The following is an 18,824-nucleotide window of genomic DNA, read 5'->3' as shown; positions in this document are numbered from 1 at the left end:
TCTCTCTCTAGGTTATCTGATTTTTGCTTCCGTACGGCGCATTTAGCCAGCTCAATTCGGGAGGGTTACAGCCTTGTCTGATTGGTGATCATGCTGTAATCGATGTGTCGATGGCCACTGAACACCAATCCACACCTCAGTCGTCCAGTAAACAGATTGAGACCTTAGAGAGAATTCATGGCAAGACCTATGGAGTAGGCACATTTCCCGGCGTCGAGTCACATCAAATTCTCGAAAATGACTCCAAAATTGGAGCAGAAACGTCGAATACAAAACTGCAGACGTCGCTCAACCCGAACTCAACCCGACGATAGACAAAGAGAGACTGTCTAAAGTAAGATGTCTATATATTAAGATGTCTAAAAACCCTGGTGCATCTACTCATACCTGCAAAAGTTTGGGGTAAAATGAGGGATTTATGGCTAACTTGATTAGCAGAGATCAACGCCGTTTACGCCGTTTCAGATGGCGCAAGCAGGCATTACAGTAAACTGTAATCATAAGACCACACAGGGTGTATTTGTATTTATATTTAATTCCACATTCATTTTTCATACCTACTGTGCTTTTAGGATAACTTAAAAAGTGAGTTAATGAATTTTTTGTGTTTTAAGTGTTATTGACGAATTGTCAGTATTAAATTGAAAGATAAGTGTCCAAGTTCTGGTGAATTATTAGTTCAAGTTTCAACCCAAGCAAAGTTTTGAAGAAATTTCGTGTAATTTCTTGATATTTCAACTCAAGAAATGTTGGCAGATATTATGTAGTTGACATTGGTTGTTTATCGGAACGAATTCCGCAAAACAGGTGGTAAGTATAAAGATTATATACTTGAATACATGTTTTTAGTATGGTATTGGAATGGAAAAACTGAATAATTCACTAGATTACAAAGAAATATTCCCAGTGAATTCTTTGTCGAACTTTTCGATTACCTGTTAAGAGATCATTTTGATAAGCACCAACTTTTAACCGTTTTTTTTTTAATTAATAATTAAAAAGTTTCCTCATTGATGCATAAAATTTGGAATAAGCGGTTTATATACGAAGAACAATGTAATGAGTAGAAACACAGCTGTTTTCTAATTGATATTCAACCAAAATACATCTACTCATAGTGACTATGGATGTATGTGTATCACACCTAGCAGTTCTACTCATGAATCAGGACATTGATTTTCTTATACATACACATCTCGTTAAGTACAGAAAATCACTCAAGAGAAATAGCACTACAGTCCCACCTTGAACTCGTCATGCAAGCCTTTGGGTTCTGCAAATAACTTGAGAGAAATTACAAGGCAAAATTTATTAATTTACAATAGATGTAAGATGGTCAATTACCTTCCGTTGATCATCAGATGTATTGAATAACTTCTTTGGTTCAGAAAGAATGTGAACTATTTATTGTCTGTAAAAGTATATTAAAGTTTATAAGATTTCTGTATTTATAATTATTGAAATTTACAGTTCCAGCATAAATTGAACAAAGTTTAATTCAAATATCTTCCATTATTATTATTTTAATTTGATTTCATTGAGTCATATTTTTTGCAATGATTGCATGTGCAGGTCATCACTGATAGATCAATTTGACACTTGACCCCCATGCCAATTAAAATTTCAAATTTTTCAAAAAATAGTATCGGTAATAGCCCCCAAAAGTTTTTTTCATGTTTCTACGTCAAACCGTTCAAAAGTTAAGTTAGTTTTTTATCAGTCTGAGGTGAAATTGTATTTAATATCCTTACCAGTGGTAAATTAACTTCCAGTTTCCTTGTGATGGGATTTCTTTTATATTCAGGTTCCCACGAAAAGTAAAATACCGTAATGTTCAGAGAACACTAGGTTGAATTTCTGCAGACTGCATGAAAGTAGATTAGCGTCTTTTAGAATACAAATACAAAATGTCTTCTGATATACTTTAATTGCTCACTACAACCTTTTACATTGAGTGTGTAAAAGAGTTCTTTTTTTCAAACAATGTGATCATCAATTATGATGGTAGTTTTTTGAAAATATTCAATCAAATTTTAAAAAAACATACATCTGATGAGAGTTTCACATCTCAACAGATATTTTCAGATTTTTCGAAATTTGACTCACAGAAAATTGTATTTTTTTAAATTTTTATTTTCGAGGGCTCTTTCATTATGCTCTTTAGCACAGCAGATATTCAATCTAGAGATCAAATATGCCCTCAGTGCCTCTCTTAACAATTCTTCCTTGTGGTGTTCACAACCTACAATAGTTTTGGGAGAAAAATTTGACAATTTGATTAAAATTACTGGAAAGCAATTTCTTTTAAGTTCCCTCTCAAAAACACCTGATATTATTGTGGCTTCAACATCGTGAAGGAAGCTATTAATTTTTTGTGATGGTAATGTTAAAAATCCTCTGCTCTTGTTTCTTATGAGGGAATTGAATATTTCATTTCCCTTCTCCAATATCAAATCCACACATTCTCCACATTTGGTGTTGCCTTTAATTTTTTTTGCAACATATTCACAGAAATAAGCAAAAGCTTCATCAATACCTGAGAAGTCCTCTTCAATTTCGGAGATAGTTTTTTCTATTTCAATATAGAATATAAATTTTTGCTGTTTTTCTTTCAGATCTCCAATATGAAGAAGGGATTTCATCATTTCTCCTCCACTAACATTACTTTCCCTGGGCGGTTTTATCAGAGAATAGAGGGACATTAGGCGGAATATTTGTCCAACTTGAATTGACTTGGGATGAGTATTGCATCCACCTGCAGCTCTCATCATCCCAAAAATGCTGAAAATGATATCAACAAAGTTGATTGGAATTGTTATGGATATGTGAACATTATCACTTCCAAATGATCTTGGTTCAATCTGGATGTCATCAAGTATTTGAAACCAAAATGGGATTAGGAATATTCTCTAGTTGAATACTGCTAGAATTTGCCAATGGATGTTTTGTGACAGAGTGTGAATCGGGTAGAATACTACAGGATGGACTAGGAAAAACGTTTAGTGGAAGTTCAGGAGCGGTTTCACTGAGAAATAAAAAATATCAAAATACCTATTTTTATTATAAAAATGACTATCACGTCAATTTCACAATAGAACTTGTCTAAAATCTAAATTTTTCATAATGATCTTCTACCACTTAGTAACGGCTATATATCCATCAATTTACTTGTCTAAAACATGTTTTACCCTTTAGATCAATAAATGTTATTTAATTAAATTAATAAAACTATATAAATAATCACACAATCCTTATCAGATATTTGGCAGAAGCTTTATCAAATATTCTTTGAAAAAACTGATCACAGAACTAAATATAGGAATTCAAGTATTTCAGTTGTTCATGTTTCAAACGGAGTTTTTTCCACTGGATAATCCAACTGCAAACTGAAAAATAAAACCAGTTATAAAAAAATGAAAATCAATCTTTGAATCTGGGAAAATTTCAGCATCCTTCATCAATAATTTTCAACAGCTCATGTAGTATGATTTCATGACTGACTTCAATGTTTTGGTTGGTTTTTGGGTTTTGCTGTTGTCTTCTTTGGTAAACTCCAAACGTTTCAAGTGCAACTACGACAGTCAGCGGCGTTGACGAAGTACTCCTCATAAGATATTCATTGAAACTAATTTCAGTATCAACTTTATTCTCTAAGATTACTTCATCAACGCAACTGAATATGATTGTCTCATTTTACTGAAAATGATCAGGGCAAAGCCAGGAAACTAACTATTACGTAATTAGACAGGATGGGTTTATACATTCAGTTCAATTTTAGAAATATTTCATGCTGATTTCAGAATCGAAGTTACATTAAATCATTAGTTTATCTATTCAAAATTATATCTGGTTTCATTGATTGTCCGGAAATTCTCTCCCCTATAACTTTCAACGTTCCACGAAGGTCCATCAGACAAATAAAGCTATTTATTACACCATATCACTTAACTAACTATGGGTATCATTCTCCATCTCCAACATCTAAAATGTTGAGACTTGAAAATAACTACTCTGATAAAATCAATTTCTTCTGTGATGATGAAAATATTTTTAAGAATCTCACTCTTTACTCATGCAAATGTTTTTCATTACTTTAATTTTGTCCTTCATTAAACACACATAAATGTGTCTATAATAATTATAGTAGTAGTAGTATAAGTGGTTACAGCACAAGCTTTCTTTGTTATATAATTTATTGTAAACAAAACTGAATAAATTGAGATCCCTGTAAATAAACATGGACAAAAAACTTAAATGGTATTTGTTAAAATTGGTTTTTCTGTAAACCAGCTGTCGTTCCCCTACGAACGGCAGCCCTCAGAAGTCGAAACTTGTGCGAACAGGGATTAACGCAATCTTACCTTTCAACGTGCGATTCTAAGCTAAATATAACCCTTTGTTCGATAACAACTTATTCATTAATTTTTTTTTAAATTCCTACTGGCATTTAATTATAACCGTCTCACAAGAAGATTCTAAAAGATACAGCTTTTTTTTATTATGTTCTCAGAAGAGGCTGTTTATAATAATGACAACGTATTTATTATTTCCATGTGTAAGCAGTAAGCTTACACAGATATTGACAAATATGAAATATCAGAAAATAGAGGGTAAAGTTAATGAAGTTAATTTTCTGTGAATCAGGCATTTATAGAAAATGTTCTTCAACTTTACCCCTTTCTTCCACTATCACCTTTTATTTATAGAATGATATTAGCACATATTAGCCCGTATTGAATAATGATGTATTTTTATGAAAGGTATCAAGGGAAAATATGATGTAAAATATTGAACAAAACAGCAGTTGCGATCATTGAAATGAAAAATAATATGAAATGTTATAACTAAACTCCACACATTTGGACAATTTGTAACATATTCCTTTTTCAACATGATTCAATTAAATAATGGTTACATAAATATCTCTTCTCATATTATGTTATCAATAACTTTCTTTTTAAAGTCCGTTATGAGCCTTATATGAAATTTGTAAAAGGACATTGATATGCTTGAGTTGAACTGAAAACAACAACAATCTTTTATCTTCAAGAGAAATGAATGGCATAGAGTGTTTGTTTCCAACTGCGAACTTCTCAGGGTTACCGTTAGAGAACAGCCGGTTGAAAAGAACCTTTTTTTGTAGATAGGTAAAGCTAGAAGGGGTTATCATTTCATATATAAATAATTTGATATTTATCATTTTGATAACACCAAGTGTTCTCTCTTGATTTGTATGTGATCAAATTTGCTTTTGATACCTTATTCAACGGATACTTTCCAACTACAGAAATTATTAGTAAACTGGTTCTGGAAATGGTGCACGTTTTCTTGAAATTCGTACAATTAAGTACTTCTCTATAAGTGCACCTTGAAAAAAATATACAAATCTTTGATAGGATTTATAGGTAGTGCTGTAGAAACTGAATACTCACATGCATGATGGTTTGGCACCCTTCAATAGTTTTTTCTCACCAATGAAATGGATGGGAAAATGCTTTGAGCAAATAAAAGCACCATCAGGCAGATATTTCTTAACAGCATCCATCCACAGTTTCCTCTTGTTTTCATCCTATAAATTACAGATTTTGATCAGGTACAATGCACAAATAAAACCATTCAAATCACCAATTGAGAACAAGTAAAGTTAAAAGAGCATACTGTTTGGTTGCTTGGAATTCTATATGCAATCAACTACTACGAGTATATATTTAAGAGAGCATTAGGTTTCTCATCATACATGAGTAGTCTTTTAACCACCCAATAATTTTTTTTTATACAAGTCCACAGTACAACAACACCCTCGATTTCTACAATAATTTTCCACAAGATTTCAAAAATATACAACATTCTGTTAGGCTTGGGGAACTATTTGTTTGACATGGAGCCCTACTCAGAGAGTGATTTTCAAACTTAATCTATGATTTATTAATTGTTGATTTGGATTTAATTTTTTATTAGTTTTAAATTTTATGCTGATATTAATATCATGATATTTTAAATGGATGTTAAATTTCATGTAACTGTAAACTTACTTACTTCTCATAATAATTCTGTAGAAATGCAATAAATCTCTCTGCATACTGTAATATTCATCTGTAGGTATCTATGATTCTATGAGTAGACTTTTCTTGCAACTAGGTATTAAGTTGTATTTAAAAAAAAATTAAAAAAGCATAAGTGAATGTTTATTTTCAATTTGATATTATGATTAAGAAAGTAATGATACTCTAGTAGCAGAAGGTGGATTTGAAAGGGTGAAGGATTATTCAAAATATGAAGTTGGTTTTTGATGTAGGCTGATACAAACTTAGTTTATCCGTGGTGGATTGACAGTAATTATAAAATGTTTCATTTACCTTTGGCACTGAATACAGATGATTACTCGAATTTTTACACTGTTCACACAAAATACAGAATTGTCCCATTTTACAAAAAGTATCCTTATACACTATATAAAACTATTCCTTATTACTACTGAAAAATGTAACCAAACTAAAATAACTGAGAACTAACGAACGAAAACTATAATAAAAAATGCGAACAATGTAAAGATTGGGATGACAAAAAATATCAATTTCAAAATACCAAAAGTTGAAAATTCTTTTTGACAATGACAGATAATAATTAATTTGACTGACTCAGCGGGGACTCGAACAATTCAGAATAGCGCCATCTTGGGAAAACCTCGTAAGTGTTGTTAAAAGCAACAGGTGGTTCCTTCAAAAAGTTCAAAACAAAATCTAAGCGTTACCAACACCAGGGTTTCTAGGAATCTTACTATATATACACTGGTGAATCTGAGTTGCGTCACATTACTATTCTATGGTTGCGCCTTTGTTTCAGAAATTTCTGTGTACACCAAGTGGGGTAGTTCTGATGCCGCAAGATATTGTCAATAGTTAGTTGCCAGCGTTCTATAATTTTTTTTGCAGGTCTGCAGGTCAGCAAATTGTTCTCGGTAAACATTGCTCTCGTAATTTTGTAGGAGGACAGAAGTTCTTGCAGGTTGGGTCTGTAGTGCCCTACAATTTCCTTCAAATGGAGTATGCTAGGTGTTGCTAGGAGATGTGTTTGTTTAGATGATTTTGTTTGGAAAATAAAAAGAAGGAATTAATAAAAACTTCAATCATAAACGTTTTTTAAAAGTAGTTTAAAAACTACAATTGGTGACCCCAAGAAGTGAATAGTTCTTACGCATTTGATAAAACCATGGTCAAGTTACTTCAAAACCTTTCGCGAGAGCAGATAGTTAACCTACTTCAATATTTCAATGTCAATCCTGGTGGAACTGTTCCTGACATGAAAATAATGCTGGAGGCTAAAATTCTTAAGGAGTATCCTGGAATGATAAATTCCCAAGACTTTGATTTCACAGAACTTCTTTGCAAAATCAGTTATCAGGATAAATCTAAGGAATCTCAAGCAGAAGGTAGTGTTATTGAGAAGGTGAACAAGCTAGAGATTCTTTGTAATAAGCTGATTGAAAATCTCGAAAATAATAATAGGAGAATGGAAGGCATAGAAAAACTTATTCAACAAATGAGTAGAGAGTCTACACCTATACTTAATCCAGCAGTTACTACGCCTTCAATTTCCACAGAAAAAGATCGTTGTTCTATCAGTCAAACTAGTCCAGACTACAGCATGGAGCCAGAAACTGAATTCAATCGTGCAAAATCTGTCACTTTACCATCCTTCTGGAAGACTGAACCCGAACTGTGGTTCAATACCGTAGAAACAATTTTTAACCTGAATAGCATACATTCCAATAATATCAAATTTGGAAAGATACTGACAGTTTTAGATTGCAGTATTGTTAAAGAAAATTCAAATCTTTTTTCAATACAGCACAAAAATTCTTCAGATTCATATGAATTACTGAAAAGTCAACTCATTAGAATGTATCAAATATCAGACGAAGAAAAAATGACGAAGTTATTCAGTGAGTGTCAACTTGGAGACAGAAAACCTAGTCAGCTCTATCGGCAAATGAAGGATCTTGCCTCAGGACAAATGACTCCAAATTTCATCTTATTATCATGGCTGAAGAAACTTCCAAACACAGTGGAACAACTTATCCGGGCATTTTATGAGAAACTTCCTGAGGAAGAACTTATAACTATGGCCGATGGAATGATGAAAGGAATTGGAAATACGGACGTTTGTTCTATTCAAACTGGTCAAAAAGAAAATCGCTTAGAAAATAAAATTGAGCAACTTATTCAAAAACTTGATGAATCTCGTACCAGAAGACGCAGCCCAGTTTTTGAAGGAGAATGGTCTAGATCAAGATCAAGATTCAGATCAAAATCAAGGACTAAATCAAAATTCCAAGATTCAAACTCTAACGATGAACTATGTTATTACCACAGACTCTTCAAAAATTCAGCTAGAAAATGTATCCAACCTTGTACTTTCGTCAAAATATCTTCGGAAAACCTATAGGCCAATCGTTAATGACGACTAGCGAAAATGGCCCGAATGAAAGTCGTCTCATAATTTTCGATCCTGAGTTCAAGATAAAATATTTAATTGACACAGGTGCTGAAATATCATTAATACCAAAGTTAGATCACCATCTACCAGTCTTAAATAAAACACTATATGCTGCTAATGGATCTAAAATAAAAACTTATGGAGAAATACTACTGACATTAACGTTAGGATTGAAAAGACAATTCAACTGGAAGTTTATCATAGCAGATGTTGATAGAGACATAATTGGAGCAGATTTTTTGAAGAATTTTGGATTAACAGTTAATTTATCAAATGGAATTTTGGTTGATACTAAAACAAATTTAATGAGCAATGGGGAAATATTACTTGTTGATAAATGTTTCAGTATTAAAACAATAAACACTAATTGCCCTTATCGCAGACTTTTAATTGATTTTCCTAATTTGACAAGTAAATGTCTAAATGAATCGAAAGAAAAAACAAATATTGTACATCAAATAATAACCAAAGGACAACCCACACACTTCAAAGTTCGCAGACTTAATCCCCAAAAACTGGATGCTGCTAAGAAAGAATTCAAATATTTGATGGAACAGGGAATAATTCGGCCTTCTAAAAGCCCATGGGCCAGTCCTTTACACATGGTACGAAAATCAAATGGAGACTGGAGACCATGTGGGGATTACAGGTCATTGAATTCTAAAACTGTCCCAGATAGGTATCCCATACCAAATATTAAAGACTTCACCTTTCATTTGGAGGACAAAAAGATATTTTCAAAAATTGACTTAGTCAAGGCCTTTCACCAAATTCCGATGGCTCCAGAGGATATCGAGAAAACTGCCATAATTACACCCTTTGGACTTTATGAATATCTCTTTATGCCGTTTGGGCTAAAAAATGCAGCGCAGACGTGCCAAAGATATGTCCATCAAATAACAAAAGATTTTTATTTTTGCTTCCCCTATTTGGATGACTTCTTAATTGCTTCAGTGGATGAAAATGAGCACAAAGCACATCTGAATCTTTTGTTTGAAAGATTACAAAATCATGGAATTACCATTAATGTGGATAAAAGTGAATTTGGCAAGGAAGCTATAGAGTTTTTGGGATACTTAGTCACAAAAGATGGAATAAAACCAACTGATAAAAAAATTCAAGGAATTATAGAATATAAAAAGCCAGAAGATATCAATGGACTGAGACGATTTCTTGGTATGGTCAATTTTTACCGAACATCTATACCCAACTCAGCTGAAATTCAAGCACCCCTTAATGAATTCCTGAAAGGAAATCCAAAGAAAAATGACAAACTCTGTTGGACCATGTCACAAGAGAAAGCTTTCTTGAAAATGAAAGAGGCAATAACTAACGCAGCTTTATTAGTCCACCCATCGATGACTAGTCCATTAGCCTTGATGGTTGATGCTTCAAATGAATCTGTTGGAGCAGCAGTTAATCAGTTCGAAGAAAATATTTGGAAACCTCTGGGATTCTTTTCTCAGAAACTCAAAAGTTCTCAGACCAAATACAGTACTTATGACCGGGAATTACTGGCTATTTACGAAGCTATCAAATATTTTCAATATATGTTAGAAGGTCGAGAATTTGTCATTTATACTGATCACAAACCAATCACTTTTGCCTTCGAAAAAAATAGCGAAACTTTGTCACCAAGACAAATTCGTTATTTAGATTATATAAGCCAGTTTTCAACAGATATTCGGTATATTTCTGGGAGTCAAAACATAGTAGCTGATGCCTTATCAAGGATTTCTACTATCAGTTTAGAGAACACAATCGATTATGGAATATGGGAAAAAGAACAAGCAAATGATGCCCAACTACAAGATTTGCTAGAAGGAAATACTTCATTAGTGTTGAAGAAAATGGAAATTCCTGGTACTAATTTCAACATAATTTGTGATATTTCAACCAATAATATCAGACCATATGTTCCTGAACCTTTCAGAAGAGAGATATTTGATAAAATTCACAATTTGTCACATCCAGGTATCAAAGCCTCGCTGAGACTGATGAAGAATAAATTTGTTTGGCAAAATATGAACGAACAAATAAAAAATGGGTTCAGTGTTGCATATCATGTCATAAATCTAAGGTAACCAAACATATTGTGAGCCCAACCGGGTATTTTGCAATACCTGATGCCAGATTTGAACATGTAAATATTGATTTAGTTGGACCACTACCCCCATCTAATGGATTCTCTTACTGCCTCACCTGTATTGATAGATATTCAAGATGGGTTGAAGCTTTTCCAATTCGAGACATATCAGCAGAAACAGTTGCCAAAGCATTTTATGATGGCTGGATCACTCGTTTTGGTAACAACAGAGTAACAACAGATCAAGGAAGACAATTTGAAAGTGCACTTTTCAAGGAGTTTTCAAAGATCATGGGTTTTCAACATATACATACTACACCTTACCATCCAAGTTCAAATGGAATGATAGAAAGGTTTCACAGATCAATGAAATCTGCACTAAAATGCCACCCTATTGAAAAATGGTCCGAATATATCCCCACTGTTCTATATGGTATTAGAGTTTCTCCAAAAGAAGATTTAAATGGTTTAAGTAGTGCTGAAATATTGTATGGTTCTACGTTACGTGTTCCAGGAGATTTTGTGTTAACCAATGGAAAAGAAAAGAAATTATCGCATATAGAATTTTTGAAAACTTTACAAGAAACCATGAGAAACATAAAAATCAACAATCAGTCCAGTCATCATGGAGAGAAAAAAATGTTTGTACATAAGGAATTGCGAAACACCTCTCATGTTTTTCTAAGAACAGATTGTGTTAAGAAACCATTGCAAACTCCTTATTCTGGTCCCTACAAGGTTTTAGAAAGAACCGAAAAATATTTTACACTTTCAGTTAATGGAAAAAGAAAGAATATTTCGATTGATAGGTTGAAGCCAGCTTTTATAGAATCATCAAATGAAAATTTACCTGAAAATGCAAAATTTCCAAATACACCAAATGGAATTCTCAAGAAGAAATCAGAAAATCAAAATGAAAATCCAGAAAAATCAAATTATGTAACCCGCTTTGGAAGAAGAGTTCATTTTCGCGTTTAATATTTTTTTTTAAGGGGGGTGTAATGTAGTGCCCTACAATTTCCTTCAAATGGAGTATGCTAGGTGTTGCTAGGAGATGTGTTTGTTTAGATGATTTTGTTTGGAAAATAAAAAGAAGGAATTAATAAAAACTTCAATCATAAACGTTTTTTAAAAGTAGTTTAAAAACTACAGGTCTCCCAGATATGAATCTCGACCAGATTATTCATTTTCGACAGAAAAAATTTCGAACCCACCGCCCAAAAACTTCACAATTCTCAAAAAATTGGAAATACATTTTGCAGGTCGGTGGAAATTCTTGCAGGTCGGGTCTCCCAGACATGAATCTCGAACAGGTTGATCATTTTCGACAAAAAAATTCCAACCCCTACCCTTGAGTATGGAAAAATTCCACATTCCTCATCATGCAGGTCGGCAGACATTCTTGCAGGTTGGGTCTGTCAGGCATGAATCTCGACCAGGTTAATCATTTTCGACAGAAAAATTTTCCGCCCCTCCCCAAAGTTTCACAATTCTCAATAAATTGGAAAAATGTTTTGTTCAGGTCGGTGGAAATTCTTGCAGGTCAGGTCTCCCAGACATGAATCTCGACCAGGTTGATAATTTTCGATAAAAAATTCCAACCCCCACCCTTCGAGTATGGAAAAGTTCCAGATTCCTCATTAAATTGAAAATAAACCTTGTAGATCGTCAGAAATTCTTACAGGTCGGGTCTGCCAGTTATGGATTTTGACCGGATTATTCATTTTCGACAGAAAAAATTTCCAACCTCCCTTCAATAATTTCACAGTTCTCAAAAAACTGAAAATACATTTTGCAGGTCGGGTCTCCCAGACATAAATCTTGACCAGGTTGATCATTTTCGAACAAAAAAATTCCACCCTTTCAGTATGGAAAAATTTCACATGAATAATCTGGTCGATATTACGAGATCAATATCTACTGAGAACAATTTGCTAACCTGCAGATAGTGCAGACCTGCGAAATAGTTATACGACAAAAAACCGCATACGTTGACGATCGTTTTGACATATAATTACATCAAACTTGAAAAAATTATTATTGCTGGTAATAAATAGATTTGTGCTATTGGTCGCTATTTGGATAGTTTCTTGAACACTGGATGAAATGAGACGATATTGTTTTTGTGTGGATATTCCAATAATGATTATTCAAGTATAGCATTACATACGTACTTAAGTAAAGAATGTGAACTATTCAAGAAAGTAACTTTGGCATATACTTAATAGGATGGACTGGCCATGAGAGAGAGAGAGAGAGAGAGAGAAAAGAGATCGTACAGACTAAAAAGAAATAGATGCCATGATAGAATACCATGCTCAGAGTAATTACTCTGAGATACCATGAAGGAGAAAAAAGCACGGAACAGGAACCTTAATTTCTTGACAGATGACAATTTTAGAGGCTCCACGAGACCGATCCAACCAGCGACATACGTCCCGATTTGTAATTTCAGTTGCAGAAATTATAGCGTCAGAGGAGGCTAGCCTCCAGTTGGTCTCCGTTAGTGTACGACTGCGTTTGTTTTTTATTTAATTATTCGGACGGGATACCGTGACTGACCGGGACTAAAAAATATTCCGGTAAATCGTTTTAGTGTTTTTTGATAATGTTTGTTATTTGTATATAAAACAGGCAGTATTATGTTATAGCAGTGCTTTTTGGTAATATTTTTAATGTGTTTTCAAAGTGTTTTCTTATAATTTCAAGGTGTTTTCAGGTTTTCACTTTTCGGTAAGTTTTTTTTTCATTTATTATGGATAAGTTGGACGAAATTAAAAAATCTGACGATATAGTCGATCGGTTGCTGACAAATAATGTTAACTCTTCATCTTACGATAATAAATTTTACATTATTTCATTGGTATTATATTTTCAAATAACGATTAAAATGAAATAAAAACAACAATAAAAATTAATTGGCGCTCCGGGGCGACTTCATTGATTCCAGTGGCGCGTTTGCTTTTTCAGCTGCAGGAAAACCCGGAAAAACCTGCAGCACCACATCATCTGAAGATCTTGATCTAACAATGTCCTCCTCTCCAGAGGCTCCAATAAATTCAATGCATCGCCAGAACACTTCATGACACGACTATCGTCAAACTTAAACCAGTCCGTTTCTTCTTTGACCAAGGCGTAATAATGACCAAATTCAACGCCAGAACCACAGTGAACAATGACTGCATGAATATTATAACAGTGGTCTGCTAGATGAAATGTTCATCTATTTTGAACCTTCCAAAGAGTTTCTTGCTTCCGTTAGAGGTTGAGTCTTGTTTGAAAATCATCAGTGTTATTATTAGATTGACTGGTGCCTTAGCTATACTTGTTTCCTTATAACAGTCAGTTAGTTTGGCGCATGTTTGACAATACAGTCGATCATCACCTGTTTAAAATTCCATTTTCAGATGATTTAACAATAAGCTTTGCACGGACTGGTAATTAGTCGTATTAGGAAAAGCTAGATGAAATTCCAGAAACTCACATAAGTTTTCAGTACTTCTTTAACATTTACCACAAAGTAAACAAGTGAGGATTTTTCCAGCAAAAGATTTACAAACACAAGACGAGATGGGTTGTACGGAATCATTCAGTCCAGAGCGGTCAGGAGTATTGATTTTGCTATTGTTTTGCTCACGAAGAGTATTCAACAAGAACATATTATTAAAACGCTGGGAAGGCCTCAACCAAATTTGATTTCAATTAGATCGTCAGATAATCGACAAAAACGAGGATTTGATATTAGTTGGTACGATAGATGCGATTAGTTAACCGGCTCCATTAAACGAGAAAAACTTTTTTGTTGGCCCTGTGTTTTATTTTCCGTACAAACCGAATACCAAACGTGATCTAAAATAGGATACTCCGATTTAAAAAATTTACCTCGTGTTGTGGGGCAAATATGATTCACAATTTTGCACTTTTTAAACGGTAGCGTTTTTTCGGGCACCTCAAAAACCATCCAAAATGAGCTTATTATAGACAGTGCGGCATATATTATTAAGGAAAATATAAGCAAGGAGATTGAAAGTGTTTCTTTTTTTGCATGGGAAATTGATGAAACTACCGATATTACCTGTACATCACAACTTTCAATCGTTTTTAGATATGTCAAAGGTCAAAGATGGTAATGTGGTAGAACGTTTTATGGGTTTTCAAGATGTTTCATCTGGGCGCACAGCTGGCGATTTGTTTCATTTTTTAATTCGTAGGTGTGACACCTATAATTTTAGGCAAAAGTTAATTGCGCAATCTTATGATGGGGCTGCGGTCATGGCCGGCCATTTGAATGGTTTACAAACTAAAATAAAGTTCATAGCTCCTCATGCACTTTTTACGCATTGTCATGCCCATGCCCTAACTTTAGTATTTAGCAAAGCGTGCAACAATATAAAAATTTTCGCGCCTCCGGCGGGCTTTTCTGTATGTATATAGTCTATATGACTTAAGCGTCCCCTGTTCTCCAATACACGAGCCGTCACTGGTTGTTACCCTCTTCCCCCATAAATCCGCATTGGCAGTTTGGTATGGTGGATATTGTTCTTTGTCCCAAAATGTAGAATGTGTCAATCATAATCTGTTGATAGGAAATATTTTGAAGATATTCTGAACAATATGCTAATAACTATGAGTAGGTATATAATGTTACTAACCTCTAACTTCAAATTACCCTTAAGATGTATAAAAGACATTCTTAAGAATTTCTGCAGTTATTTTAGGAAAATGAATGAATTCGATTTGATTTGATTTGACTGTCAAAACTCTAGTAACCACTGAAAAGAACTTTTCATATAAGGAAATAAAATCGTGAAACAGTCTTCGTGTTATCGTTTATGGTATATCCATGTATATTATGTGTAACAATAAAATGATCTAGAAAGATTCGTGTTTTATCTTCTTGACAAGTACAGGATGTCCTCAAACTTGTAAAATTTGATCCGTAATATCCCTAATAGTCTTTGTTTTCTCCTAGAAACATTTGCAGGACATGGCAGGAAAGTCCTAGGCAGTCAGAAAATGGTAACATTTTCATTGCCCAGTGACACCATTGAGACAATCAGTAATATCTTACGGTTGATTCAACGTCCTCTCTTAACGAACCAAAAATGCTCATCTCTTAATCTGAGACAGTAGTTTACTCTTGCATGGATTGATGGACCCCCCTGTAAAATAAAAGGTTTTTTCAAATTTGGTGTATGGTATTTAGGTTTGAGATAACAGAAGTTTTTTAGAAGAGTGAAATTTTCTAACAAATCGATAATAAAAAGGTTTCCATTTGTATAATGAATGGTTTGAGACACAACACTGTATTATATTTCAAGTGATGTTTGCAAAAATTACTTCTTGCTTTTCAAAACATTATGTAGTGTACATATAAACAAGTAATGAAGTATATGAGGTGCTATGTCAGTATAATAATTTCATATCGTTGCATCTCCCAAATTACCCGTCATGTTAGGAAGTGTAACTTTGACATGGTCACTTTACATACTTTCCTTTTGTTCATATCTGTTACACTGAAGATAGGCACATCGAATTTCAACCATTATTTTCGCATGATGTTTTCAACCTTGGTAAAGCACCTTCTATCTCACCCTGCACAATTTACTTGGTGCAGCAATTCCTTTGGAGTTGTGTATGTTTTTGTTGTGACTAAACTCATCTTGAACGATATATTAGGTACGGAAATTAGGCGTTCTCGATTTTAGTGTTTGGTATCATCAGCGTTTGATGTAAAACTCAAAACAATTTCAAAGAGTGTAAACGTTCACAGCCGGAGATAATTGTGTCCAAACTATTTTACGAGTTTTTGTCGTGGTCTGCAGGTTTTTATTACTGACGTTTCATCTAGGACTGCCACAGACATTATCAAACGCTATGAGGGCAACGGAAGAAGTGTTCTAGTTGTCCTTAAAGCAAATAAACTACAGTTCGGATCAGGAGAGTTCTAGAGAAACAAACGAGAAATTGATATGCAGCCCAATGAAAACCATCAGAAAGAGTTCAAAGGGAGTCTTCAACAACACAAGGAATTTGCCGTATATTTTATTGCTCTGGATCGGTTTGCGTTGAAAGTACAAAGGGAAGTGTAAGTACCCGGCTCTCTGAACACAAAAGAAACTGTCGCCTGGGACTTACCCTATAAATCAGCTTTGGAGAAGGTACCCAGGTTATCGCATATGAGGAGACCCAAGTTCTCGATAAGAGTTGAAGAGTTACAAGACTACATAGGGAAGTGATTAAAATTCAGAAGCATAGACAATTTCAACTGAAAATCTGGCTACCTGTATTTAATTGCTCTCGTATCAGGTCATTTAATTCAATCAATTGGAACGAGGCCTCGTCCATCATCAGTGGAATGAGTTCGGAGACCCAAATCAATTATGTAGTATCATCTACATCATCTAATGCTTTGCCCGTTGTCTTCGATATTATCAACCGCAATCGTATACGAAACGTCATGTATAAAAACCTGTATACACGGAAAACGAACCCCGAAAAATAGCTTCGTCGCAGCAATGTGTTCAGCGTTCTAGTTTAATTAACGAAGTCCAATAATATGTTCTTCTGAATAATTATTATGGAGCGGTCAACTGTAGTCAGAAACATAACCACTCCACAAATTGCTGTCAGTTTTTAGCCAACTCCTGATGATACCAAAGCCTATTGCTACAGAACCTTAAAATTACATTAGGTAATACAGAACATGCAAAATTGTTACATACAATCTGAATCTTTATTTATGTTGGGTTGAAGGTTTACTAAACAATCAATTGGCGATAATCTTTTGAAAGTGCATGCCCATCGCAAATAGCGCAATTTTGTTCCTGTTCATGAATTTCTAAAAAGAAAGCTCAGATTGTTACACTTCTCAAACTTCAAGAACAACACTTTTGTAGTTGTAAAGTTGTAAACATCAAGTTTTATTGACAGGACATTCTTAAGTACGACATACACTCGTGCTACCAATGGAACGTTACAGTTGCTCTTATATGCCACTGGTTTTACCGATGGAAAACGTTTACATTTGTTTGTAAACAAATATATCCTAATATTTGAAAATGAAAAAAACAAAAACTACTTTCAAGTCGTAAATTCTCAAGTCTAATGTGAGATAATTGATGAAAGTTGTTTCACGTAGACAAATAATGGCTGAAAGTGAATATTTCAAACAGCTACCAAAAGTTGTAAGTACTATTGCTAGATTTGAAAAAAGTGTTACCTTTGTATATGGTTAGTCTATATACAAAGGTATCACTGTTTGTATCGAAAGCTTAGATCTTTCCCAAAGGTGGATCAACATTATTTTTCTTATTATTTGATTATAACTTTGAAGGAAATTAGTTCTATTTTCCATATTTTTTTTTGATGTTTGTGTCTCATATTTTTTGTTTAATGAAGTTGAAAGCCAAAAGACTTTTTTACAGACAAAAAAAACGAATCTATCCTAAAAACATTCCTCTTTTAATCTAAATACTTTCAATTCTGATTTCGATTGAATCAATGCTGCTGAGATAAATGTAGTCACTGACAATCATTCTTTATCCAGGAATTACACGCCCACTTGAATGGGTCTTTAACGGAAAAGACACTCGAAAAACTGGGGTGTTCAGAAAGTGCCATTGCCGAGTATGAAAAACTCACTAGAACAGCGCCAACATCTAGGAGTCTACAAGAATGCTTTGGTCTTTTCAGCCAAGCGTATAATGTGATAAAATCTCCTGAATCAGTATATGTAGCAGCTAGAAATGTTATTGAAGATTTTGCTAAGGATAATGTAATTTATTTAGAGTTACGTACTACACCTAGAGCTAATGTTGGCATGACAAAGGAAGATTACATTGAAGCAGTTGTTAAAGCAATAGGTGATCATGAATACAAGAATAAAATATTGGTGAAGTTAATTCTGTCACTAGACAGGAGGCATTCTAAAGAAGAATCAGAAAAAGCCTTAGAGCTCATTCTACGAATGAGGGAAAAATATCCTTCTGTCATAAAGGGCATAGATTTGTGCGGAAATCCCGAAGAAGGTGACTTTCATGAAACTATATTCGAGAAAGCAAAACAATTTCTAGGTATTACAATACATTGTGCTGAGGTGAAAAATGACTCAGAAGTTGAGAGAATTCTGATGTTCGGACCTAACCGAATTGGGCACGGAACATACCTACATCCTGAACATGGTGGATCTCAGAAGAACTGGGAACTCTATTTGGAGAAAAAAATCCCATTAGGTAAGAAA

The 18,824-nt window shown here is 34.0% G+C and overlaps 2 protein-coding genes and 1 long non-coding RNA gene across 5 annotated transcripts in view; 2 read left to right on the top strand and 1 right to left on the bottom strand.

The window, feature by feature from the left end:
- The first annotated feature begins 677 nt into the window (after nt 1-677).
- On the top strand, nt 678-6,283 carry LOC141483589 (uncharacterized). Its single transcript, XR_012466175.1, has 2 exons — nt 678-810; nt 2,616-6,283. It is a non-coding gene; the product is annotated as an uncharacterized lncRNA (long non-coding RNA).
- LOC141483588 (uncharacterized) lies at nt 2,872-6,495 on the bottom strand. 3 transcript variants are annotated; one of them, XM_074178330.1, is made up of 3 exons: nt 6,357-6,495; nt 5,433-5,569; nt 2,872-3,025 (listed from the first exon to the last, which is right to left on the bottom strand). In XM_074178330.1, the coding sequence occupies exons 1-3, from the start codon at nt 6,423-6,425 to the stop codon at nt 2,872-2,874; spliced, it is 360 nt and encodes a 119-aa protein (XP_074034431.1). In that variant the 5' UTR covers nt 6,426-6,495. The 3 variants fall into 3 exon arrangements, with proteins under 3 accessions (XP_074034431.1, XP_074034430.1, XP_074034432.1); XM_074178329.1 differs by lacking the exon at nt 2,872-3,025 and adding an exon at nt 3,043-5,367; XM_074178331.1 differs by lacking the exon at nt 2,872-3,025 and adding an exon at nt 3,043-3,386.
- Nucleotides 6,496-17,581: 11,086 nt separating this feature from the next.
- The window catches only part of LOC111509857 (adenosine deaminase-like protein), a 44,377-nt gene continuing 43,134 nt past the window's right edge, over nt 17,582-18,824 (top strand). Inside the window, exons 1-2 of the mRNA XM_023165702.2 lie at nt 17,582-17,769; nt 18,132-18,816. Of these exons, the coding sequence (XP_023021470.2) occupies nt 17,704-17,769; nt 18,132-18,816 (751 nt within the window). The 5' untranslated portion in view covers nt 17,582-17,703. The remainder of the gene's footprint in view (nt 17,770-18,131; nt 18,817-18,824) is intronic.

Source organism: Leptinotarsa decemlineata, unplaced genomic scaffold, assembly GCF_025532065.1.
Source record: "Leptinotarsa decemlineata unplaced genomic scaffold, Ldec_3_MD MMD2_tig00003736_RagTag_RagTag, whole genome shotgun sequence".
In the NCBI taxonomy this organism is placed as follows: Eukaryota; Metazoa; Arthropoda; class Insecta; order Coleoptera; family Chrysomelidae; genus Leptinotarsa; species Leptinotarsa decemlineata.
The sequence above is the reverse complement of the archived record's forward strand: the minus strand, read 5'-3'. Positions and strand labels throughout refer to the sequence as shown.

Excerpts from the sequence above, each read along its gene's own strand:
- LOC141483588 (XM_074178329.1), bottom strand. The coding sequence starts at position 6,425 with ATGGGACAATTCTGTATTTTGTGTGAACAGTGTAAAAATTCGAGTAAT. Across the intron at positions 5,570-6,356 it reads ATCTGTATTCAGTGCCAAAG|GATGAAAACAAGAGGAAACT; the intron begins GTAAATGAAACA and ends TGTAATTTATAG. Across the intron at positions 5,368-5,432 it reads GGTGCCAAACCATCATGCAT|GTGCACTTATAGAGAAGTAC; the intron begins GTGAGTATTCAG and ends ATTTTTTTCAAG.